The sequence below is a fragment of the Perognathus longimembris genome, chromosome 10 (genome assembly GCF_023159225.1).
Source record: "Perognathus longimembris pacificus isolate PPM17 chromosome 10, ASM2315922v1, whole genome shotgun sequence".
Lineage (NCBI taxonomy): Eukaryota > Metazoa > Chordata > Mammalia > Rodentia > Heteromyidae > Perognathus > Perognathus longimembris.
The window spans coordinates 45110869-45134933 of NC_063170.1; the positions used below are offsets into that span (position 1 = coordinate 45110869).

Consider the following 24065-nt stretch of genomic DNA (forward strand, 5'->3'; position numbering starts at 1 on the left):
TGTGCCCCAGCCTCTACTTTGAGGTTAATGCTACTCCTGTTAAATGGTTTACAACCTGACCCTGCATAGTGGTTACTTAGTAGTCCTGTTCCTTATTCTGTCTCTCTTCCCCTACCATCTCCAATCTTCTCCTGGTCTCCTTGCATTCCCATTTATCCCATTGCTTTTACTGAATCCTGCAATTGGAGAAAGGAATTCTATCCAACCCATTCATTTGGAGATGCTACCTACGTGGTCAGATATCCAGGCAGGAAGTTTACATCTGGAAAGGCCTTAGAGAAAGGGCAGTGACAGAATTTGGGATATTCAGGGGAATGTGTAAGAGATCTCCTGGGGGAGGGGAGGCCTTGCTTTCTAGCATCACCTACAACTAACTGTTGACCTTCCCAGTGGTAACCTTTGAACTCCAATGAAAGGTTTAGTCGTCACTTGCTTGCCCCAATTTGGTCTGAAAGTGAGCTGTTGCCAAGTGTCAGGGGATATGACTATTGCACCAGTTTCCTTTCTATCCAGAATATTCCTGGCTGAAGAAACTCTAGTCCTGTCAGTGTTGGCTTAGTTGACATATAGCAAGAACCCTGGATATCTAGTGCTCCTCAGCATCTTTCCCAGCTCTGGTACAGCAGGAACATTTCCCATCTATTGGGTGCTTACTCTGCCCTGTGGGAGTTACACATTTCTATGAAATGTGTTTTCTTATCCATCTCACAGATGAGAAAACCAATGCCGAGCAGGGCTAAGTGATACATTCATGGCTCAATGGCTAATAAGCAGGAACACCAAAACAGGAGGCCAGACTATACAGGTGTGTGAACTCTCCCACTCCCAGCCACATATTTGCGCTCATACAACTTTTTAGCCTATTAAGAGTTTGAATGGGATATTATTCTTAATACATGCTTGCTTTTATTATGTATTCCTAAGATCATATCTTTTAGAGACTTTTCTAGTGATTATAGCATCATTTATTTGAATATGTCCATGTGGATTGACATGTAGCTATATGGCCTCCAATTTATTGGTAACCAATACAAAGGTACAAAGAACACTTTTGAACACAAATCTTTTTTTTTTTTTTTTTTTGCCAGTCCTGGGGCTTGAACTCAGGGCCTAAGCACTGTCCCTGGCTTCTTTTTGCTCAAGGCTAGTACTCTGCCACTTGATCTACAGCACCACTTCCGCCTTTTTCTATATATGTGGTGCTGAGGAATCGAACCCAGGGCTTCATGTATATGAGGTGGGCACTTTACCACTAGGCCATATTCCCATCCCCTTGAACACAGATCTTTAGGCTTCTGTGTGAGCATTTCTGTGGGACAAGATGTGAAGAGGGGAATTTGCAATCAGAACTGCATTTCACAAAATGGCAGACACTGCCACATTGACCTTGCAAAGCTCATGGCCATTCTCCACAAGAACCAAAGGACCAAAGCAAGATAGAACAGAATCTTGAATTTGTTGTTTTTCTGTCTTTGACATTGCCTTATTTCCGATTTTACCCTCACCCCACCCCTTGCTGATAGGACAAGCAAGGAAAGATAAGCTATTTCTTTCTTCCCTGGCCTACTTATGGGGTACTTGTCCCTGTCTTTGAAGTATATGATCCCCCAACTATCTTTCACATACCAGAGCAGATAGAGAGCCTTCACTCTGGTGTGGATAAGGGAGGCTCTTTGGAGTGCCTGTGAAGTGAATGAACTGTCTTCTCTTAGCAGAGCCTGAAGACTGATTCATGGTATGCAGGGCAGAGTAGAGAGCAGAGATGGATAGAGCTGATGGTACACTTGTACTGGGCACAGCGTCTTAATCTTCTACCTTCTAAAATACTCATTTACCCGAGTATGTCCTTGTGTTTTACTTAAGGACAAAGATAGTGATCACCTGGCTGAAAATGTGGATGTCTAACTTGAAGGATTATAATGCACACAGTGACTTGCATCAATGTCTCCATTTTTTAGAACACTTCGTTATTTTGGTAAATGAAGAAATGTACATCATTTAAAAATGTCATCATAGATTTGATTCATTTTCTTCTCTTTATGAAGAGCATGGAGTTAATAGTCTGCCCTGAAGCTGACACATTGTTTTAAAAATTACTTTACCTTGTCTAAATCTTGGAGACTGGTTTAATAAATTATGGCCCATCTACAACCAAGAATAATCTATAGGTAATAAAAGTCAAGATTTGGAAGAATATTTAATGATATGGGAAATGTTCATGATATATTACTAAGCATTAAAAACTGGTTAAAAATTGTATGCTTAGTGTGTTAGCTCAAAAATATAAAAAGATGGTATGCCTTATTCCAAGTTGGTAAAAATAAATATATACAGAAAGAAGGGCTGAAATAAAAATGGTAACAGTTCTTGTCCCTGGGAAATGGGATTCTAAGTGACTTTTAAAAGTTACTTGTGATTTGAAAACTAAGAGAAATTTGTTTTTTTCTGCAGAGGACAAGGAATTTTTATAATGAGAAAAAAATAACTTAAGAAATTATGACTTGCCTTCCTGGGTATCTAAGATTCAGTTGTTTTTTAAAGTTAAGACAGCAGAGATCTACAGAGAGACGTCAGTGGTATCAGAGTGTAGTGACCCTAAAACCAGGGAAGGGAGTGTCCTAGTGTTCTTGTCCTCTGGGGTTCAGTGTTTCAAGAAATTCTGAGTCTCCAAGGGCAAACATGAAGTATGGAGGCCTCGCTGGCTGTCCTGCTCCAGGGGTCTATACCAGCCCTGGCAGAACTGAGGAGGATCAGGCCCCAGGAAAACAGTGCGGACTTCCCAGAAGGACTCGAAGCCAAGAGGGATGTGCTGCCAGGCGGCCAGAGAGAGCAGACCTTCAACTGACCATTATCTTTAGCCAGGCCTAAGGAAGGCCCAAATATAAGTTCAGAGTCAAGCGGCTCCAAAATAGGGGCCACAGAAGAGAGGAAAAGTATACACCCCAGAGTACCCACTAGGTGGCAGACCAATTCCTAGTTTGAGAGTTTAAAAGTATTCTCAATGGCCTTCTGATTAGCCGGCAGATTCCTGGGCCCCTCTCCCAAGATTCAGTAGCCTAGGTGGGGCCTCAGATTCTTAGTTCTTTCCCTTCTCTCCTTCCCTTTTAGATATGCTCTCTGTGTAGACCAGGCTTTGCTTTGAATTCATAATCCCTCCGGTTACAGCCTTTTAAGTAGCTGGAATTATAGCTCAGATTCTCTCTACTCTCTCTCACGTGTGTATGTGTGAACATGTGTGTATGTGTGTGTATGTGCACACATACATGTACATGGGCTTAAACTCAAGGCTTCCTACTCTCACTAGGCTTTTTCCCTCAAAGCTGGTGTTCTACCACTTGAGTCATTGCCTTTACTTCCAAAGCTTTGTGCTGGTTAGTTGAGCTAAAAAGTTGCATGGACTTTTTCACCCAGGCTGGCTTTGAACTGTGATCCTCTGATCTCAGCTTCGTCAGTAGCTAGGATTACAGGTGTGAGTCACCAGCATCTGGCCAGGTTCTCATTTCTAACAAGCAATGATTAGAAATGCTGTTAAGTGCTGTCTGATATCCATTCATGCTGCGCACTTACTTCCGGGCTGGCTATCTCAGATCTGGGCTACATTTTCAGGCACTCATCCTTCAGTATATTTATATGAGTGCCTACTGTGTGCAGGATGTTCTTCTTGATGTCCAAGCATGAGGAAAAAGCATCGGACAAAAGGATATCCAACTAGTCCCTTTCCAAGGGCTCAAAGGTCATCATACAGGTCTACATTACAGAATTCCAAGTACTAAATTAACTGCCTGAATTTGTGCAATGAGCTGTTAGTGCAACTTGCTGGACTACCACACTTTGAGCTCCAAATATATCATGTCAGATAGTCCAGAGTGACAATAGATATAACAGGTAAGTGGATGGGTAAGAATTCCAAAGAGGAAAGGCAGATTACCCACTGTATTTTCCTGGCCTCTCTGGTGCTTCTCTAAATAAATACAGGTGTCCCTTCTGAAGGAGTCAAATTGAGTTAAGATTTTTGGGCCCTGCTGATATAGGCTCCTGGTAACATTTTCATGTTTAATGAGTGCACTGTCTTGTGAACAGATTAAGGTGAATCCTGGTGGTACCTCTGAAAATCACAGGGAAATTTATCTTAGTTTCCTTTCCACTAGAATCATGCACTTGACCAATTATATCTTCCTTTTGCATAATCTCTGACCTTCCGTGGAAAAGGGCTGGGAGAATGTGCAGGCTTCCAAGAAATGCCCCACCCCACTCAGCACACCCCTGCTATTCTCCCCTCCATTTCTTGCCAGGAACACATGGACAGAAGGAGATACACAATTTAAGGATACATAGCAGAATCGTAATAATCACAGAAAGTGCCAGTTGCTATTTAGAGGACACTACATGTTAGAAATCATGTCAAATGCTCAAATACAGTAGTTGATTTAGTTTTATCAGCCATCTTGTAACTTTGCTCAAAGATAGAAAAGAAAAAGGGCTAGGATTCTACCCATAATATGTCAATCTCTAAAAGCTGTGGTCTTAGCTTCTGTTCTATATGTCTAGGTTTTGCATCCAGAGACTTTTCCCTCTCCCTCCCCACTATCCCTTTATTTTTAGACAGGATCTTGCTATGTCACCTAGGTTGGCCTTGAGCTAGAAACTTTCTGACTTTAGCCTCTTAAGTACTGGGGCCTTGTAGGAACCATGCCAGTTTCCTCTCATTTTAAAGGCACACCAACAAACTGAAAAGCATAGTGTTGGTAACTCTAGGAACTCTAGGCCAGTACTTCTTATTAATGAGAATAGATGTTATGAATGAATGAATGTGGGTATCAATTGTGATTGAATCAACCTTAATTCATGAAAGTACTTAAAAAACATTTTTATTACTGTAAAGGTAATGCACAGAGGTATTACAGCTATACAAGTCAGGTAATGAGTACATTTCTTTTTTAAAAAATAATTACTTATTTATTGTCAAAGTGATGTACAGAGAGGTTACAGTTTCATACGTTAGGCCATGGGTACATTTCTTGTACTATTTGTTACCTCCTCCCTCATTCCCCCCTCCCCCCTCCCCCTTTCCCTCTACCTCCATGAGTTGTTCAGTTGGTTTACAGCAAATGGTTTTGCAAGTATTTCTTTTGGAGTCGTTTGTCTTTTTATCCTTTGTCTCTCGATTTTGATATTCTCTTTCACTTTCCTAGTCCTAATACCAGTATATATAGTATCCATGGTTACATTTCTTTTTCTTTTTTTGCCAGTCCTGGGGCTTGAACTCAGAGCTCAACCACTGTCCCTGGCTTCCTTTTGCTCAAGGCTAACACTCTATCACTTGAGCCACAGCACCACTTCTACCTTTTTCTGTTAATATGGTACTGAAGAATCAAACCCAGGGCTTCATGCATGCTAGGCAAGCACTCTACTACTAAGCCACATTCCCAGCCCTGTGAGAGTACTTCTTAAATCACAGGAGCATTTGGAGTGTGTTGTTGGCATTTTACTATGAACCAAAGACAAATGAGGTTTTAAGACTGCCTATAAAATTTGAAGATAAAAATCTGCTAAAATTTGTTCACTAGTGTTAAATCTCAATGATTTTTTTTTTTTTTTTGGCCAGTCCTGGGCCTTGGACTCAGGGCCTGAGCACTGTCCCTGGCTTCTTCCCGCTCAAGGCTAGCACTCTGCCACTTGAGCCACAGCGCCGCTTCTGGCCGTTTTCTGTATATGTGGTGCTGGGGAATCGAACCTAGGGCTTCGTGTATCCAAGGCAGGCACTCTTGCCACTAGGCCAAATCCCCAGCCCAATCTCAATGATTTTTAAACAAAGGTAGGTACACTCACACACACAGAAACCCATCCTACATTGTGATTCCTTTGAGACACTATTTGCTCTTTTTATTATTCCTTTCAAAATTTCAAATCTCTTAAACAATAAACATGGCGGTTCAAACACAAACCTTCTCAAAGGGACCATGTCTAGTTTTGCTGCTCAGATCCCTTGTTAATCATAACATTTGGATACACTATTTTCAATTCAAACCATCAGTATACTTAATTTTCCTGGTAAATGGGATACAACGGGCTTTAAAACTATTTTCAGAAAAACAAGAATGCCCTTTTGCAAGAATGACAAACAATTTTGCATTTATGTTCAAGGTTAAAGTTGGTATAAGTCACATTTGGAAGTCTACAAATTTTCATTATTATACATTGGTATATGACCATGTGATTCTTAGGTATATGATCATGTGATTTGTAGAGTATACAATTTAAACTCTTCCATGAGTAAAAGTCCTCAACAAAAACCAAAATGACACTTTTTAGTTTTTATACTCTAAATCAGAAAACATGGGAAGTGACAGGATCCTAGATGCTGAAAGACACAAATCGATTTGAGAAACACATTTTGGGAAGCCCTAAAACCATAAAGCGATCAGCACCGAGCCATCTGTTGGGGTGGAGGTGATTTGAGGTGAGGAACCACTAAGTCTCAAGACAACCAGGAATTTAGACCAGTTCAACTTTTTTTCTTCTTATGAGGTGATAACCTTCTAACACCATAATCTCCCCCATTCAGTATAATGACACAAGAATTTAATGAGTAAAAGACAACTTAAAACTTCTCTTCTGAATATCCATTTTCTATTTAGGTAAAAGGCAGGGTAATCTGTCTAGCTGCTGGCACAAGTGTAAAAATGAACACGTGGATATATTTACATACTCCATTCTGAGCAAGTAGCAAAATAAAAAACCAACTCTGTTTCCACTCAGATCTAAAAATAGAATTAAAGCCAAAACTTACAGGCCTTCTGCTAATTAAAGAAATAAACATGTTTTTGCTCCAAGTGTCCCAACACAATGTGAAACTAAAATTAATTGCTCTCTTCTGGATCCTACTTGTTTATATTTAAAAGAGAAGTTGAAGATAAACCTGACAGAAGAGTTGAGGAAAACACATGGATGGATGCTATGCACTAAAGAAATAGAGTATATAGTTGGAATAGATACTTTTTTTTAACCTTGTGCAAGGTGATAATAAAAAAAAAAATCTGGTTACCTTTACATTTCTTCTCCTCTGTTTGGAAGGCCTGGGCGCTGGAGACACTCTGATCGTTCACATCGTCGTGGTCCAGATGGAAGATTGAGTTCGTCCAAGTGGATTGGATGAGGTGTGGTGATTGCTCATTCTTCAGTGTGCTGCGCCTCTCTGCATGGCTCTTCCTATGCAGGCAGGCTTCAGACATTCCTACTAGCTTCCAATCCTCCCCCCGCTCTGGACAGTGCTTCGGTTTGTCCCAGGCTGGAAGGCCATTTTCTGGATGGGTTGAAAAACATGAGGTGATGAGCTGCTGGCATTGTCAAGGTTTTGCAGAGATGCCAAGTTCTGAAAGGCAGGCTGTTGCTTGGTTCTTTGGGGCTGACAGCACTCCCCTGCCCTCTGTCTGACAGCAGTGATGAGATGCAGGCTCCGTCAGCCTGGGGCCATTTAGTCACAGTAGATAGACTGCTAATATTGGAGTCATCAAAACACTCTCTTTACTTTCAATCCCTAGAAAGATTTTTGCTCTTCCATGGCTATATTTCACCCGTACCCTGCCTACAGCAATGGCCCAAGAGCAAGTTGACACTGCTTTATGTCACTGCTTAGATGTCCATGTGAGGTCTTTGGGAGGCAAGGCTGGCCATGACCTTAGGTTAGATTCTCAGGACATAAAACATCTGGGATTCAGCCTTGTTTGACTTGGGTTTTATCACAGGCTGACCTGAAAGACACTCAGGTACTTAAGTAGAATACACTCACATGGCCACACTGCTAGTGATATTTGTTATCACTACCTTATACCCAAATACAAAATATACACAAAACCAAACAAACACCCCTCCTCTAAACCCAAGGAACGAAATCTGAAAAATGAATTTTATAAAGGATTTCAATGTAGCCTCAAGCTGGCACTGAGGTGAGACAAGGGAAGCAGGGAATACTTTAGCTGGATGGCAAAGTAAGAAATGGGTAACAGCATGAAGGAGCTCCAAATCTCTTTGGCTTGGGTATCAGTAACTTCTTTATGCATATTATATTCTTTCTATTCAGTTTATAGAAATGTGAAGGCCTGTCCTTTAGGAAATGGGGGAAGTATCAAGAACATGAAAAAAAATTTCCATCTATCTCCTTGGTGGCAAATACTTCTTTATGTCTTTACAGGAAATAAAGCAGAAAGAAAAAAATAAGCAGTACATATGTGTCTATATGCTAATTCACAGACATTTAAAAATCTAAATATCTGGCTATCCTTATTCCCTGAAGTTCTTAAGCAACTGTCTGTCAACACTGGGAAAACTTATAGAGTCTTCCTAGTCAAGTGGCCATACAATAGTGGAAAGACTATAATCAATGTGGATTTCTTTATATTAAAATCACCAAAATGCTATGAATAACCGTATCCTGATGCTCATAGTCAAGTCATCGCTGACCTGGGTGTAGCCCAGGGAATTTGCAGACATTTAAAAGGAGTATCAAATGAGGAACACTAGCTATCTAGTTTAGCTTTATAGAAACTCCCTCTCTGAAGTCAGACATTTTCAGCTGAGGTTGGCTGTATGGTTTCTCTAAAGGTGTAAACTACTGTCTGTTACTTTTGGAGGTTATGCTTACACTTCAGAGTCCTCTTGTTACTTGTGAGACTCACGTGCTTTCTACTTCCACTTTTGGGAAGACTGAACAACAACAAAATGCTAATTAGTACATGCTTTTTTGTGAAGTAGAAATTTCTTTGTAAATAGAAATGCTAGGGCTGGAAGTAGTTTTAATTTGGCTCATAAGCAAAGTCTCCTTTACAAAAATCAACAGTGTGCTACTTTGGGGATATAACCTTTGATCTTGTTCAGAGAAGAGCTCTGAAGATGCACTGTATGGAAAGGGCCTTGTGAGGTCTTGTTATCAGGTAAGTTAAATAAATATGGGTACTTTCTTCTCGGTGTTTATAGAACATTATTGATTGCATGGTGAACCAGAAAGATCTGGCCTCAGTTCTAAGGTTCAAACATGCCAGCCACTAATGCAATTACTACCATTTATTCTCTCCATGAAAAGGAAACAATGGTTGGAGGCCTTGGGAGACTGCCTTGTATTTCAGACCAATCATATCTAAGTAGAATCTATTCAAGTATTATCAATGAGAATTTAAGGTTTTCATGAACTAAATAAAAAGTAGCTGAATGCAAATGTTAATTCGGGGCCTGAAGAGCTACATTTTATTTCTACAGAAAAAAAATCACCCATGCACATTTCCACAGTACCGATTAGATTTTCAGAAGCAATCACCAGCAAATTGTATCCTGTAAAGTTCAATTTAAATGTTAAAGTTCTCATGGTATTTTAGAAAGCCTTCGATAGTTTCAATTTTTTTTCTCTACAGAGATTCTAAAAAAAATAATACTAATTCCCTAGTGCCAACAGAAAGGAAGAAAGGTAGCCAAACTGGGTAGTTGCCACTCCCTGGTGAAACAGGGCTTTGATGAAAAGTGAAAGGCATGGCACCCAAGGAATACTGGCATATAGCACAGCCTGTTAAAGTTCGCTCAGCATGTCCATTGGACCAGCAAGAAGGGGTTTCTTATGAGGCTATGTTCAGGGTGGGGCAAAGGATAAGACTGCCTGCCACTTTCCTGAGCACTTGAGATGGATTGGGAAAAGGGCTGCATTCTCAGGAGGCATTTGTGAGCTCATAATTACTGTCTGCAATTACCTTCACAATAACATTCATTTGCTTAACTAGCAGGCTTATTGGTTGGGGCAATGCAGGGAAATGGAGACTGAAAAGTCCTCATTGGGTTATGGGAAATCCTAACAGGAATTTGTTTTTAAAAGGATTTTTGATCCTTAACAACAGGAGGTTGGTAGAGACAAGCAATTGCTATTCCATTCCTAAGGAAGGATGAGACAGCCATTACACCAGGCCCCGTAGTATCTACCTAGTGGGTGGGCTATCAATAACAAGAAGTCCAAGACTACCATGTTCATAGGGCTGGCAATAATTATTCTCAAGAATGTTTTCTATTACCATGTCCAGTGCCAATATAATTGCCTCCCATAATGCTCAGAGCAATAGGATGTTTCCTTTTAGAAAAGATCCTGAAGATTCAACCAGTGATTTTCAAATGTTGGTGTCTATCAGGATCTCCTGAGGAGCTATTAAACACACAGAAGACCCAACTTCTGAATTAGGCTCGGTATGTGTTCTCCAGGCAACATTGATTGATAACCCCATGTGACTTTGAAAACCAACAGTTTGAGATTCACAGGGTAAGATAAATTTAAGAAAATGATTACTAGGTGTTAGATATGTAAGTAACCTCATCAGATTTTCATGTTTTAAATAGCCTCAGAGTAAATTTGCATTGTTGTTCAAAAATCCATCAGTTGTTTTGGGGGTTTTCTAACTGACACATTAAAAGTCAGGTGTGAATGTTATCTTGTGGGTTCCAGGTAGGATGTAAACAACTATTTATTCAAGAAGTCTGTTTTGAGAGCATTATCTAGGAAATATTGTACAGAATAGAAATATAAGATTTTTTTTAATGGGGGGACTATAGAAATAATCATTTTCTTAGCCACACAATCTCTTAATCATGCTTCTTTGAACCTGCAATTCTCCGGAATAGCCTCCTTAAAAGCTAGGATTACAGGCATGCACTACTGGTATTTGGCTAACATTTGGCTTTTAATACTTCATATTCTAGCCACCAGGATGATCAATTTCATGCCAGTTATGATGAAAATTTGTTAAGTAGAAAATAACTACATGGATATGTGGTCTGCTGCTAAATTAGTTACCGATCAAGCTGTATGTTTCAGGGAATTTAGACAGAAAGGGTTGAATTTTGCATTTGATAACCATCACTAATGGCTTTGAATGTCACAACACTGATCTAAAACATCTTTTGCAAAGGAACCCCCCCCCCAAACTTCATTAGTCTAACTGCCTATGTATAACTCTGGAGATTTCACTAAAGATGATAGAAATCTGTCCATCAAGGAGGGAAAATTATACCAAAATTGTTCAAGTATTTCAGGACACAAAGGGAGTCAGCACCTTATAAACTGGTTAGCAAGGGTGAGCTGATTAAGTTGGGATTCCCTGGCCCCTCATTATAATAAGTGTCAGCAGTGCATGGTGGCATACAACTGATAATCCCAGCACGTAGGAGTGTGAATTCGAAATATTGTAAGTTTGATACCAGCTTGTGACACATAGCCAAACATTGTTGAGAAAGGGAGAGACAAGAATTTAATCATTCTCATTATTCAGATTAGTTTTAGGTACAACCCACACAGCCACCCCTAACTATGTAAATCTGTGATGTTTTTCCTGCATTTGGAAACCATTTATTTGTTCCAACAACACACAACTGTGTATAGTTTCTAAGATCTTCCTTGTGTATGTAGGTATGCTAGTATCTCAAGGGTAGAAACCTTGGACCTTGAGATTGGGACAAAATACTACTTTGGCATTCTCTGTAATTTAGACTCGAGCAATGGAGTAGAAAGTTCTGGCTATTCTAAAGCACATTCTATAGTTCAGGTCACAACTTGAGAGGAGGCTACTTCTAAAAGAATTCGTACAAAGATGAAGAAGGAAACCATATTATTGTATATAAATTACTTTAATAAATACTGGTATTAATACTAAAAATCTCCACTTTGTGCTATACACTCAGGCAATGAGCTTTCTTGAATGTACCAGGTTCTGTGTTAGTGCTCAGCTCAAAACAAAGGCAAGGTTCCAGCTATCCAGCCTGGTTTGATTCCTCAGCACCATATAAACAGAAACAGCTGGAAGTAGTACTGTGGCTCAAGTGGTAGAGTGTGAGCCTTGAGCAAAAAGAAGCCAGGGACTGTGCTCAGGCCCTGAGTTCAAGCCCCAGGACAGGCAAAAAAGAAAAAAAAAACGTGAAGAAAAAGTTCTACTTACATTTGCATTGAATTTTTTTAAAGTTCAGCTTCATTAATAGTGTAGAATTTATGATACAATGTGGCTAGAACTAGCCCATGAATCTATTAATAGTTGGGTAGATCCAAGTGCTTACAAAGGTTATTGACTGAAATATGGTAGACTCTGGGGAGAACTCTAATAGTGTAATTCCTTAGAAACTCAAAGCCCAACAGAATAGGCACCCAGGAATGGGTAGTTGCGAGGAGGTGGGTGGGGCCAAAGGAGATGGGTACACAGATGAAGAGGAGGTGGTGGGGGGAGAATGCAGTCAAGAATTCATCATATATACTACAAAATCAAGAAAAGGCCAAGGGTAGCTTGGAGGCTGGGTGAGAATGTTGAAAGGGGGGACACTGATCGAGAGGCATTGTATTCATAAACTGCTTTGATAAATGGCAGCTTCATTGTACAACTAGAGATTAGAAAAATATTATAGAATGAAGGGATTGAGTGCTGGAGGCTAATAATATGCTCAAACATTCCATCTCAACAATATGTCTGCAGCTGCCCTTCAGCAATGAGAGTTGATGGAGGCTAGTGGTTGGTTACCCTTTGCTGAAGGTATCCTCAAAATATCTTCTTGTGGATAAGTCTTACAATTTATGGTCTTTGTTTCAGGTAGGTTGCTTTCCATTGTCATATGGTTTTGTCTTTCTTTTACTGAGCACCTGCCTATTAATTTTCCCTCCTTTTGAGACTGGACTTTTCTGTGTGTATGTGCAGTGAATTTTAGTTTGCTATCACAGAGGGTTTCTCTTATTTCACTGGCAGGGACTCCAAGTCCATTAAGTGAGTGAGACTTGGGGGCTGCTAAGAGACAAAGGAATCTTTTCCTTATCTGGCTGTTTCCAGTTCTCTGGTTTTTCTGTGTATTCCATTAGGCAATCACTTTCCAATGAAAAACAATCACCATGGGCATAGAAACCTCAAATAATTATTCTGAAACCAGAAACTACAATGATAATCTCTTGATAATAAGTGAAACCCATGAACAGTTTTAAAAAGTTTGTGTTTAGAACATTTCAATGGTATACATCAACATATTTTAACAGGGAGCCTGAAATAAAAAAAGTAAAACCAAGTAAACCATAACACATGTTCAGAGATGGCGGCAATACCTTCATTGGTGGTGATGAGGATTATAAGCAACACTTTGTAGTTATTTAACTATAGGATAACTACCTGGCTGCTGGAGCATTGGCCAGGGGCTTCAAAGGCAGACCAAATTCTTTCTGGAGCACAGAGTAGAATGGTCATTTGGTTTTCTATAATTTATACTGGATTTTATTGGAGAATCCTCAGGTTAAATGACTCAACCTTTTGAGGTAATTACTCTAAAGGCCACAGAGATTCCATTTAGGAGATTAGAAAAGCTACAGCTGTTCAACAACATTCATATTAAAGAGCCACCAATGCATATACAAGGGAACAGATGTTTCCTTCCAGGATTAGATAGGTTCTCCTGTGTGGAGGTTCAAAGCATAATGCTTATCCTTTTGGTTGCAAGCAGCATTTAAAAAATAAGTTTATTATTACTATTAATATGTTGTACAGAGGGGCTACCATTTCATAAGCCAGGTAATGAGTACATTGTTTTTCATTTTGCTTTCCCCAAATTTCTTCCTCCCACCCCTGCCCACAAATTGCAACCAGCATTTTTGAAAGTGTAAGGTAGGCTCTGATGCTGGCTCTTCTTGAGTTCCCAAATGTGGACTGCCCCTTCCCAAAGCAGGAAATGCATGTGAATCTTTACTAACTGTGGAAAATGGGCTGGGATATAATTTGTGGATAAAGAACAAACATTTAGAATTTTTCAAGTAAACTGCATGAGTGTGACTGTTGAGTAATCAGATTCATTTTCTCCATCCCCCTGGAAGAGGGAGTCTCAGCACTTGGTAACAGAACAGATTCATTTAATATGCTACACTTAGGGATTAGCAAATGGACAAAAGTATTTGTGGTGTGAACAGTATGACAAATAGCTCTACCAGTTGCTGTCCACCCCTGGGGTTTTCATAGTATATCACTATATTTTTCTGTTTCTAAAAAGAATTATCTAGGATCAAGATCAAGGCAGATGTTCTCTTCATTTCGGGAACATTTGGACTCAGGGAAGTTTTGTTTGGGAAGGGGTTCTACCATGTTAAGCATTTGTCTTATTCTAGGCTATAACTTCAGGCAAGACTTTTAGATCTGAAGACTTTTGTAAGTAGAGACTTTGGGGGGAAGTTTTCAAGACCTCAAAATAATACTATATATATGCATTTCACTAAGTGGGCCTTAGTGGTAATAACCATCACTGGGTATCTATTGTCCCCTAAGCCATCTTCCTTACAGTCTGCACCTCCCATACATTATCCAAATAGTAGGACTAGAGGGAAGAGGTTCTGCATTGTGGTACAGGCCTATAATCAAATTCAAAGCCTCCAAGGGCACATACAAAGATGTAGTCCTGGGGCTGGGAATGTGGCTTAGCAATAGAGTGCTTGCCATGAAGCTCTGGGTTCTATTCCTCAGCACCACATAAACAGAAAAAGCTGGAAGTGAAGCTGTGGCTCAAGTGGTAGAGTGCTAAAAGAAGCCAGGGGCGGTGCTTAGGCCTCAAGCCCAAGCCCCATGACTGGTTAAAAAATAACACACAAAAAAACGCAATCCCAAGAAACAAAATAGCCAGGAGCTAGTGGTTCATGCCTATAATTCTAGCTACTCAGGAGGCCGAGATCCAAAACAGCAAAGTTTGAAGCCAGCCTGGGCAGAAAAATCTACAAGACGTCGTCTCCTAAATAACCAGAATAAATCCAAGCTGGAGTCAGGACAAGTGAGAGAGCGCCAGGGGAGCTGGCAAGCCAAGTAAATGTGAGGCTCTGAATTCAAACCCTACCAAAAATAAAACACAACGCAACAGACAGAAAAATAAAAGGGCCTAGAGGGAAAACCAAATTGTTTTGACCTACCTGTGTTGTGAAAGGTATTGTATTACTCTAGGTGGGCCCAGTTGCAGTTCTGTGATTCTTTTACAGTTCAGGGACAGTCCTTTGCAGGCCTTTTTTTATGCTTTTCAATCGCCTTAAATAGAGTTGGTGAGCCTGAGGCTGGAGAGGGGCGGGGTGATGAGTTCCTGCAGCCTGCCCCCCTCCAACCTGTCCACCTCCAACCAGGTTCAGCTGCCCCTAGCTTCCTCAAAAGGTGGCAAATATCTAAGCCCTTAGCACTCAAAGTATTCCAAGACTTACAGCATCAGCGTAACCTGGGAGCTTGTTCAAAACAAGTTTGGTCCAGAGCCAGCCTGTCATTTTAATAAGATCTCCAAGTCACTTGCGGGCATACCTGAGTCTCAGATCTGTTTGGTAGTTTCTATACCAAGCAGACTGAATTTGTTAATTGTGCTGTTTTCTTAATTTAAACTTTGGTGGTGAGACTTAGTATTTACCATTACTTATTATAATATCATATCTAATATAGAGATAAGACCTGTGAATTTTCTTGTTTGGAGGGGAACATAGTATTTGATGAGATATTAAAAAGGAGGTGCTTTAAAGGTCTTTATTTCCCAAATGGTTAATTTCATTCATGAGATGGGAAAATCCAAACACCAAGATTTTTTATTATAATCTTTTTTTTGGTAGGTTTCCCTTGCCAGAGACATTCAGCAAAATAATAAAAAGCAGCAGCTAATATTTTATGTAAGATGACTATGCCTGGCACTTAGTCGGAGCGTTTCCCGCTTCATCTTTACAGTAATTCTAGAATGATTATCCTCATTTTTATAAAGATATTGGGAGCACTGGCAGGTTCAACCACTGCTAGAGGTCACACAGTAAATAAATGGCAAGGTCAAGATCCAAATGCAGGCCGAGCACCTGAGCTCATGCTTGCAATCCTAGGCTACTCAGGAGGCTGAGATCTAAAGATTGTGGTTTCAAACCAGCCTGGGCAGAAAAGTCCATGAGACTCTTATCTCCAATAAACTACTTAGAAAAAGCTGAAGTAGTGCCAGGGCTGAAGTGGTAGAGAGACAGCCTTGAGCAAAAGGAGCTCAGAGCTCAGGGATAGCACCCAGGCCCAGAGTTCTGCCTTAATTTCGTTTTTCATGTTTTTAAAGTTCTCATCACAGAGGTCTTTCACTTCTTTGGTTAAGGTTATTCTTAGGTATTTTATGTTTCTTGAGGCTATTACAAAAGGAGTTGCTTTCCTGATTTTGGCCTTGGTCTTCAGGTATTAGCATATAGAAAGTCACTGATTTTTGAGGGTTTATTTTATATCCTGCTACTTTGCCAAAGTTTTGAATAAGCTCTAGTAGCTTGGGAGTAGAGTCTATGGGTTTCTTTAGGTATAGGATCATGTCATCTGTGAAGAGAGCAAGTTTAACTACATCTTTTCCTATTTGGATCCACTTTATGTTTTCTTCTTGCCTAATTGCTCTGGCTAGGAATTCTAGTACTATGTTGAAGAGCAGGGGAGAGAGTGGACATCCTTGTCTTGCTCCTGATTTTAAAGGGAATGAAGGAGTAGGAGAAACACTTGGGCTCCTTGGCACAGGATGAAACTTCCTTAACAAAGACCCAGAAATGCTACAAATCAAAGAAAGGATGGACAAATGGGACTGCATCAAGCTGCAGAGCTTCTGTAGGGCAAAGGACATAGCTTGCAAGATAAACAGAAAGCCCACAGACTGGGAAAAGATCTTTACCAGCCATACAACGAACAAAGGCCTCATATCTAAAATATATGTAGAATTAAACAAATTAAATTTCTCCAAAACAAAACCGCAAAGAACCAATAGCCCCCTCAACAAGTGGGCTAAAGACTTACAAAGAGGCTTCTCTGATGAAGAAATGAGAATGGCCAAGAGACATGAAAAAGTGCTCTACATCACTGGCCATGAAAGAAATGCAAATCAAAACAACATTGAGGGGCTGGGGATATGGCCTAGTGGCAAGAGTGCCTGCCTCGGATACACGAGGCCCTAGGTTCGATTCCCCAGCACCACATATACAGAAAACGGCCAGAAGCGGTGCTGTGGCTCAAGTGGCAGAGTGCTAGCCTTGAGCAAAAAGAAGCCAGGGACAGTGCTCAGGCCCTGAGTCCAAGGCCCAGGACTGGACAAAAAAAAAAAAAAAAAAAATTGAGATTCCACCTCACCCCAGTAAGAATGTCCTTTATCAAGAAAACTAACAAGGGGCTGGGGATATAGCCTAGTGGCAAGAGTGCCTGCCTCGGATACACGAGGCCCTAGGTTCGATTCCCCAGCACCACATATACAGAAAACGGCCAGAAGCGGCGCTGTGGCTCAAGTGGCAGAGTGCTAGCCTTGAGCGGGAAGAAGCCAGGGACAGTGCTCAGGCCCGGAGTCCAAGGCCCAGGACTGGCCAAAAAAAACAAAAAAACAAAAAAAAGAAAACTAACAATAATAAATGTTGGAGGGGATGTGGCCAAAAGGGAACCCTACTTCATTGTTGGTGGGAATGTAAACTGGCCTAGCCACTCTGGAAAATGGTATGGAGATTCTTCAGAAGGTTAAACATAGAGCTCCCCTCTGACCCAGCAGCCCCACTTTTGGGCATCTACCCAAAAGACCACAAACAAGAACATACTAAAGCTACCAGCACAACAATGTTCATCACAGCACAATTTATCATAGCTAGAATATGGAACCAACCCAGATGCCCCTCAGTAGACGAATGGATTAGGAAAATGTGGTACATATACACAATGGAATTTTATGCCTCTATCAGAAAGAATGACATTGCCCCATTCATAAGGAAATGGAAGGACTTGGAAAAAATTATACTGTGAAGTGAGCCAGACCCAAAGAAACATGGACTCTATGGTCTCCCTCATAGGGAATAATTAGCACAGGTTTAGGCTAGTCACAGCACAGGATCACAAGAGCCTAATAGCTATGCCCTTATGAATGCATAAGATGATGCTAAGTGAAATGAACTCCATGTTCTGGAAACGAGTGCTATATCACTGTTGTAATTACTTTCAACATGCCTTGTGAAACCGTAGCTTCTATTCTTTTTTTTTTTTTTTTTGCCAGTCCTGGGCCTTGGACACAGGGCCTGAGCACTGTCCCTGGCTTCTCTTTGCTCAAGGCTAGCACTCTGCCACTTGAGTCACAGCGCCACTTCTGGCCATTTTCTGTATATGTGGTGCTGGGGAATCGAACCCAGGGCTTCACGTATAGGAGGCAAGCACTCTTGCCACTAGGCCATATCCCCAGCCCGTAGCTTCTATTCTTGATGATTCTCTTGTATCCCCTTCCTGTGGTTGTACCGCACCATCACTGTATCTTATCTGAGTACACTGGATACTGTATATACTGGTATTAGAAGTAGGGAAGTAAAAGGGGAGAGACAAAGAATAAAAAGACAAATGACTCCAAAAGTAACACCTGCAAAACCATTTGGTGTAAACCAACTGAACAACTTATGGGGGGACAGGAAAAGGGGGAGGGGGAAGGGGGAATGAGGGAGGAGGTAACAAACAGTACAAGACATGTACCCAAGGCCTAACATATGAAACTATAACCTCTCTGTACATCACTTTGACAATAAATAAGAAAAAAAGAAGGGTTTATTGCTCAGTTTCCATGGTTTTACAAATTCTGACCTTTTTCACTCTGTACCTCAAATAGTAAGAGTTGTTTTTCTAAAAAAAATAAAAGCATTTAATTTTTTTTATTCCAGTAAATTTACTGAACAAGAGACGGCTGTGTCTGGAGAGAATGCATCTCCCACTGGCTGTTGCTGCCACTGCGGCTGTGTGTGGTATGTTTACGGTGGGCTCTGCCTTCAAGTATCCAAAGAACTTGGGAAAACAACAACAAACACAAACAACCAGCCCACATAATGGAGCACTGATTTGTTTTCTAGCTGCTTATTTGGAAGTTAAAAAGTCACAAAGTAATTTAGCACTGAAAGAAGGATAATTCCATTTGTGATTAGGATGTTGGGAGCTAACCCTCATAGAGTGCCTGCCCTGGGCCAGATCTGATGTAGACCATGTTGTCTTAACTTCCAGTTCCAGTGACTTGAGGGAGAGGCTATTGCTAGACCCAGATGACGTGTGAGAAAAGTAAAGATGGTTCTCAAAGTGACCTGCAGCAATGGGAAGCTGCTTTCCTCACTCCACTCCACAGGGGGTGCAGCTGAAGCCTACAGAAGCAAGCATCCACATCAGTCCCCAAGCTAGTAAGGGCCAGAGCTGTGCCAGATCCTTCTCAGGACAGAGCATGTGTCTGAAAGCAATGGGAACTTCCTGTAACCCAGATAAGCTATGTGAGGGGTTTATCCATCTCTTCAGGAAAGACAATCTGTACAAAAAAAGAATGGAGTCAAGGATCCTATTTCTTTAGACATGTATTTAAAACCTTACGTCCAAATGGATACCAACAGAATGAATCGAACATGGATGCTTAGGAACTTGAAGGACCTGATTTTTACGGGGGTGGGGGGGGGGCGGGAAAGCTCAGCTTTGGATAACAAACATTCTAGCTCTCTGAAATTCTGGCCTGAAATATTTTCTGTGCAAATTTTAGCCTAAAGAAGAAACATTATGCTGCCAGCAATTATCCTGTTTGCTGTGGCGTATGTCTACATGACATCTACAGATGATGGCTTCTGCAGAGATAACTGAACCACCACATGCTCTCCAGCCACACGGTGGCACATTTGCCTTGTGTCATCTCCCTGCTGGGTTTACTTAGGATGGTGGAACAAGTGGGAGGTATTGGAAGGTACTGAAAATCACTCAATTTTTGCCACGGTGCAGAATGGGCTGTGTGTCTCCTGGGGAAGCCTATCAACAGCTGTGCCAATTTAGGGGGTGGGGAGTAGGGAGTGGGGGGAAAGTGTATTGGCTTGAAGAATGAGCAATGAGGAAGGATGATGCCACTCTGGAAGAACGATCTCATTTCTGCCAATTGTCTCCATGGAAGAATGATTTTTTTTTGGGGGGGGGGCAGTCCTGGGGCTTGGACTCAGGGTCTGAGCACTGTCCCTGGCTTCTTTTTGCTCAAGGATAGCACTCTGCCACTTGAGCCACAGCACCCCTTCTGGCCATTTTCTGTATATGTAGTGCTGGGGAATTGAACGCAGGGCCTCATGTATACGAGGCAAGCACTCTTGCCACTAGGCCATATCCCCAACCCTGGGAGGATGATTTGGCAGATACTTGTGTATTGGTTTAAAGAGAGATATAGAGATGAGATGGATGTTACCATGTGTTCCATGGGGCTGCCCCTTGGTGAGGGTCCTTGCCAAGTTTTCTGTCCTCCTTGGAGATGTTAGCTGTGTTGGAAGATGGCTTTGGGGGTCATCACTTGGCAGGCATTGGTGTGAAGCTGACACTGAGGGGGTGTAGGACAGTTGATATTGAGAAAGCCTGACTTGGGCAAAAATTGTGAGGTGAATTTTTCATGGTTCTGATTTAAAGGCCTTTTCTCTTCCCTGGAGCTGTTTCCTCTCTGTGCTTGCTATCTTTTTCTTCCTACCAATCAGCATGCCTGATGCTAGGAGGGAAAGTCTTATAGGATTAATACAAATGAGGTATGGATGTGGTGGATTCGGTGCTAGCAGGAACATTTATATTTGAAATAATTTGTGATCTCAAGTCAGCTCTGCTGAATGGATTTTTTAGTGAGGGAATCATAATAATATGGACATTTTTTTGAGTAGGTGGGAGAAACGGAGGGATTTGTAAGGCATGGCTGGCTTCAAAAATCATAATATATATAATCTATATGGGCTATGGTACCAGTAGAATATAATCATGGATGCTTTTCTTGTTGCCAACAATGACTTGCACTTGGTATAGATTGCGTTTAATTTCCTGCAAGGAAACAAACACGATATGAAACCATGCATGCCTGGCACCTGGTACTCACACCTGTAATCCTAGCTACTCAGGAGGCTGAGCTCTGAGGATTGAGGTTCAAAGCCAGCCCAGACAGGAAAGTCTGTAAGACTCCTAGCCCCAATTAACCACCAGAAAACTGTTAGTAGTACTGTGACTCAAAGTAGTAGAGTGCTAGCCTTGAGTGAAATAGCTCAGGGACAGCACCCAGGCCCTGTGTTCAAGCCCCAGGACCAACCTGGGGTTTGAAAAAATAACACTTCTTCATGCATGTTAAATAAGCCTTACTTTAATTTCCCTTTATTGCAAATATTTGCTAAAAGCCATGTATGTGCTATCAATCATCCTAAATCTTAGGCTATGGTCTTTCTCAGCTGCTAAGACACATGTTTGGGGGACATGCATGTCAGAAAAAGGATACAAGCAGAAGCAAAAGCAAAGCAAAACAAAATAAAAGCCCCAAAAGAAAGAACAAAGCAAAACAAAAAACCTCAACCAAAAACCAGGAAGGGCTACAGAATAAATTCTTCCCATTTCAAGATTTAGACTACAGTTTTGGCCTTCCTCATGCCAGCTCATGATGATGCAAACAAAGGGAGTGACCTCGGCTAACCCATACCACGTGACTTTATGAATCACTTCACCTCATTCACCATACTTTCTTTTTCTGACTGCCAGCTAAGGACATGTGTGGAAAACTGATGCTCAGAACTATTCCATGCCCACTGCCAGAGGCAAATTAGCTCCTTTGGTACTGGGGCAATGGGCTCTGAGGGGTAAAATTTAGAGAACAGTGAGGACTAACAGGAACACTGGTGCTATACCAGTTCAACCACCTCATCTATAGAAAAAGAAATAGAGGGTCAAGAAGGTTCGATCAAAGCCACTAGGCCAGCTATAAGAAAAATCAAGCTTGGATATCACACATGGGCTGGGAGTGTGAGCTGTCTAAGTGAACCTGGGCAGAGGCAGAGAATCTTCTAGACTTCTTTGTTTTGGAATTAGCAGCTCATGTCCTCCATGTTTCTAATTTGTTTTCAGAATTAAGGCAGCAATTGGCTAATCAGAATCAAATAATACTGGGCTGAAATACTCAGAGGATTCCTGTGCCAATCTTATTAGTGGTCAGACTTTATAGTGTGCCCCTGGGAGTAACACAGGCATTCTGTAAGAGGATGGGCAACTCTGGCGATGGGTTGTGGCCTGAATGTGGGGAGGAGAGAAGAGAGAAGAAGAGACACGGGAAGGGGGAGAAGAGAGGAGGGGAGGGGAGAGAAGGAGAAAAGGGAGACAAAGGGAAAGGAGGGGAGGTGTGAGAAAGAGGAAGAGTGAGAGAGAGAGGAGGAGAGGAAGAGAGAGATAGCGAGAGAAGAGCAGATCAGGAAGTGAGTTTGATGACGTAATCAGCAGAGCCAGCCAAGCTGTCCAGGTCCAGGAGCCCCATGGGTAGCCAATTTATGTTTTGTCCTCTGGTCTCGTGCATATCAAGACCAAAGACCTTTATTCAACTGATTTGTGGCACACGGAAAATTCTTGTGAAGTGATGGGGTTTGACAAGGTCAGGAAGCAGAGAATTCTTAATCTTGGAAACCTGGACTCTAACCCAGGCTTCTACTAAATAAATATGCTTTGCCCACCTGCTTGGAAAGGGGTACAGCCTACCATGGATACACTTCCCTGCCTGAAAACACAGATTAACCAGCCAGTCCCAGTCTGAACTCCTAAGAGCAGGAGCAATGAAATGCGGGAACTGTGGAGGCAGGGCAACAGCAAAGACTCCCAGAAACTTTACCCATTGGCTTTCTACGTAAACACACCAAGGGATATTTAAAAGTAATGGATAATTCTCAAGCATCAGCCAGAAGTTGGAATGAAAAGGCCCATTTCTCAGTCAGCCCTGTGACACTGTATTGGTATGTTACCCTTGGACCATGGAGTGGGTTGTGATGGCATTTGGGTAATGGGGAGCATAAATTCACCCTCTAATGTGTTTGAAGCAAGATAACAAGACAACTTCCCCTAAGCTTTCCTGGGAGGGCTGGTGCCCTTGGCCTGCACCTATGGTGATGATGGACCACAATGACAGCATGTACCATTCATTATTTGGGGTTCACTATGTTCTAGCCAAATTGCTAAGCATATTGCATTGTTTCTTTTCTTTTTCTGTGCTAGCTGGTCCTGGGGCTTGAACTCCGGGCCTGGGTACTGTCTGAGCTTTTGTGCTCAAGGCTAGTTCTCTACCACTTCAGCAAGAGCTCCACTTTTGGCCTTCAAGTGATTAATTAGAGTCTCATGGACTTTTCTGCCAAGACTGGCTTTGAAGCATGATACTCAGAACTCAGCCTCCTGAGTATGTAGGATTACAGGTCTAAGCCACTGATGCTGGGTTGCACTATTTCTTTTAACCGTGACTAGTATGGAAATAAATAACAATCATCTCCATTTCACAAAGGAAGAGACTAATTTTGAGGAAGGGAAAACTGGGAGAGGTCACATGGAGAGATGTTGTGTCATACTAGACTCTGGGAAGACTTGACCTTAGGCCTGTGCATTCAGCCACTTTGTTGCCTGAAGAAGTTGGCAATGGTTTGGAGCATAAAAACATGATTGGAGTTCAGATGATATGTATCCTCTTGGTATATTCATGATGTGCTTTCCTTTCCTCCATCCTATTTGCATTTAAGATAGAAAGATAAAAGAATACAGGGAAATAAAATAGCTTTGTGGTAGGAATAAAGCAAGAAAGTAAAGTGTAGATCATCAAGCAGAACAAAACCATAGGAAATAGTAAAACAAGAACTGAAAGAAAAAAAAGTTGAGAGCCAAAAGTGAGAGTTTTCCCAGATGGGAAGGTAGCCATGTTGTGGCCTTTCTTCTCTTGGGGTTCATGCTGGCTCTTTCTGAGGTATCAACAAGTGAGAGCGCCTCTGTGACCTCATTGACCTTTCAGCTTTCAGGAAGCCATTCGCTACCTCTGAAGATCTTCCTCTGATTTATCCCAAAGTCTGAGCAATGTGAAGGCCTCCAGCCTTAAAGAGGGCTCTTGCTGTTTCTCTGCTACTGAACAAATATTTATATGTAGCTTGCAATTTATGTTAGAAGCCCTTGCAAGTTTAAGGGCTTTCTTTCATAGATACAAACAAACATTCTCACCCTGTAATTCTACTTTCAAACAATAGGAACAATTTGTACTTGGCCTAACACATCTTAACAAAAACACAAGTA

General features: G+C 41.4%; 1 protein-coding gene across 4 annotated transcripts in view; it reads right to left on the bottom strand.

Annotated features, from left to right (window-relative positions):
- The window catches only part of Thrb (thyroid hormone receptor beta), a 374473-nt gene that overhangs the window by 72103 nt on the left and 278305 nt on the right, over positions 1-24065 (bottom strand). For all 4 annotated transcript variants that reach the window (XM_048355963.1, XM_048355962.1, XM_048355966.1 and 1 more), the window contains one exon: positions 7046-7303. In XM_048355963.1, coding sequence (XP_048211920.1) covers positions 7046-7303 — 258 coding nt within the window. The remainder of the gene's footprint in view (positions 1-7045; positions 7304-24065) is intronic.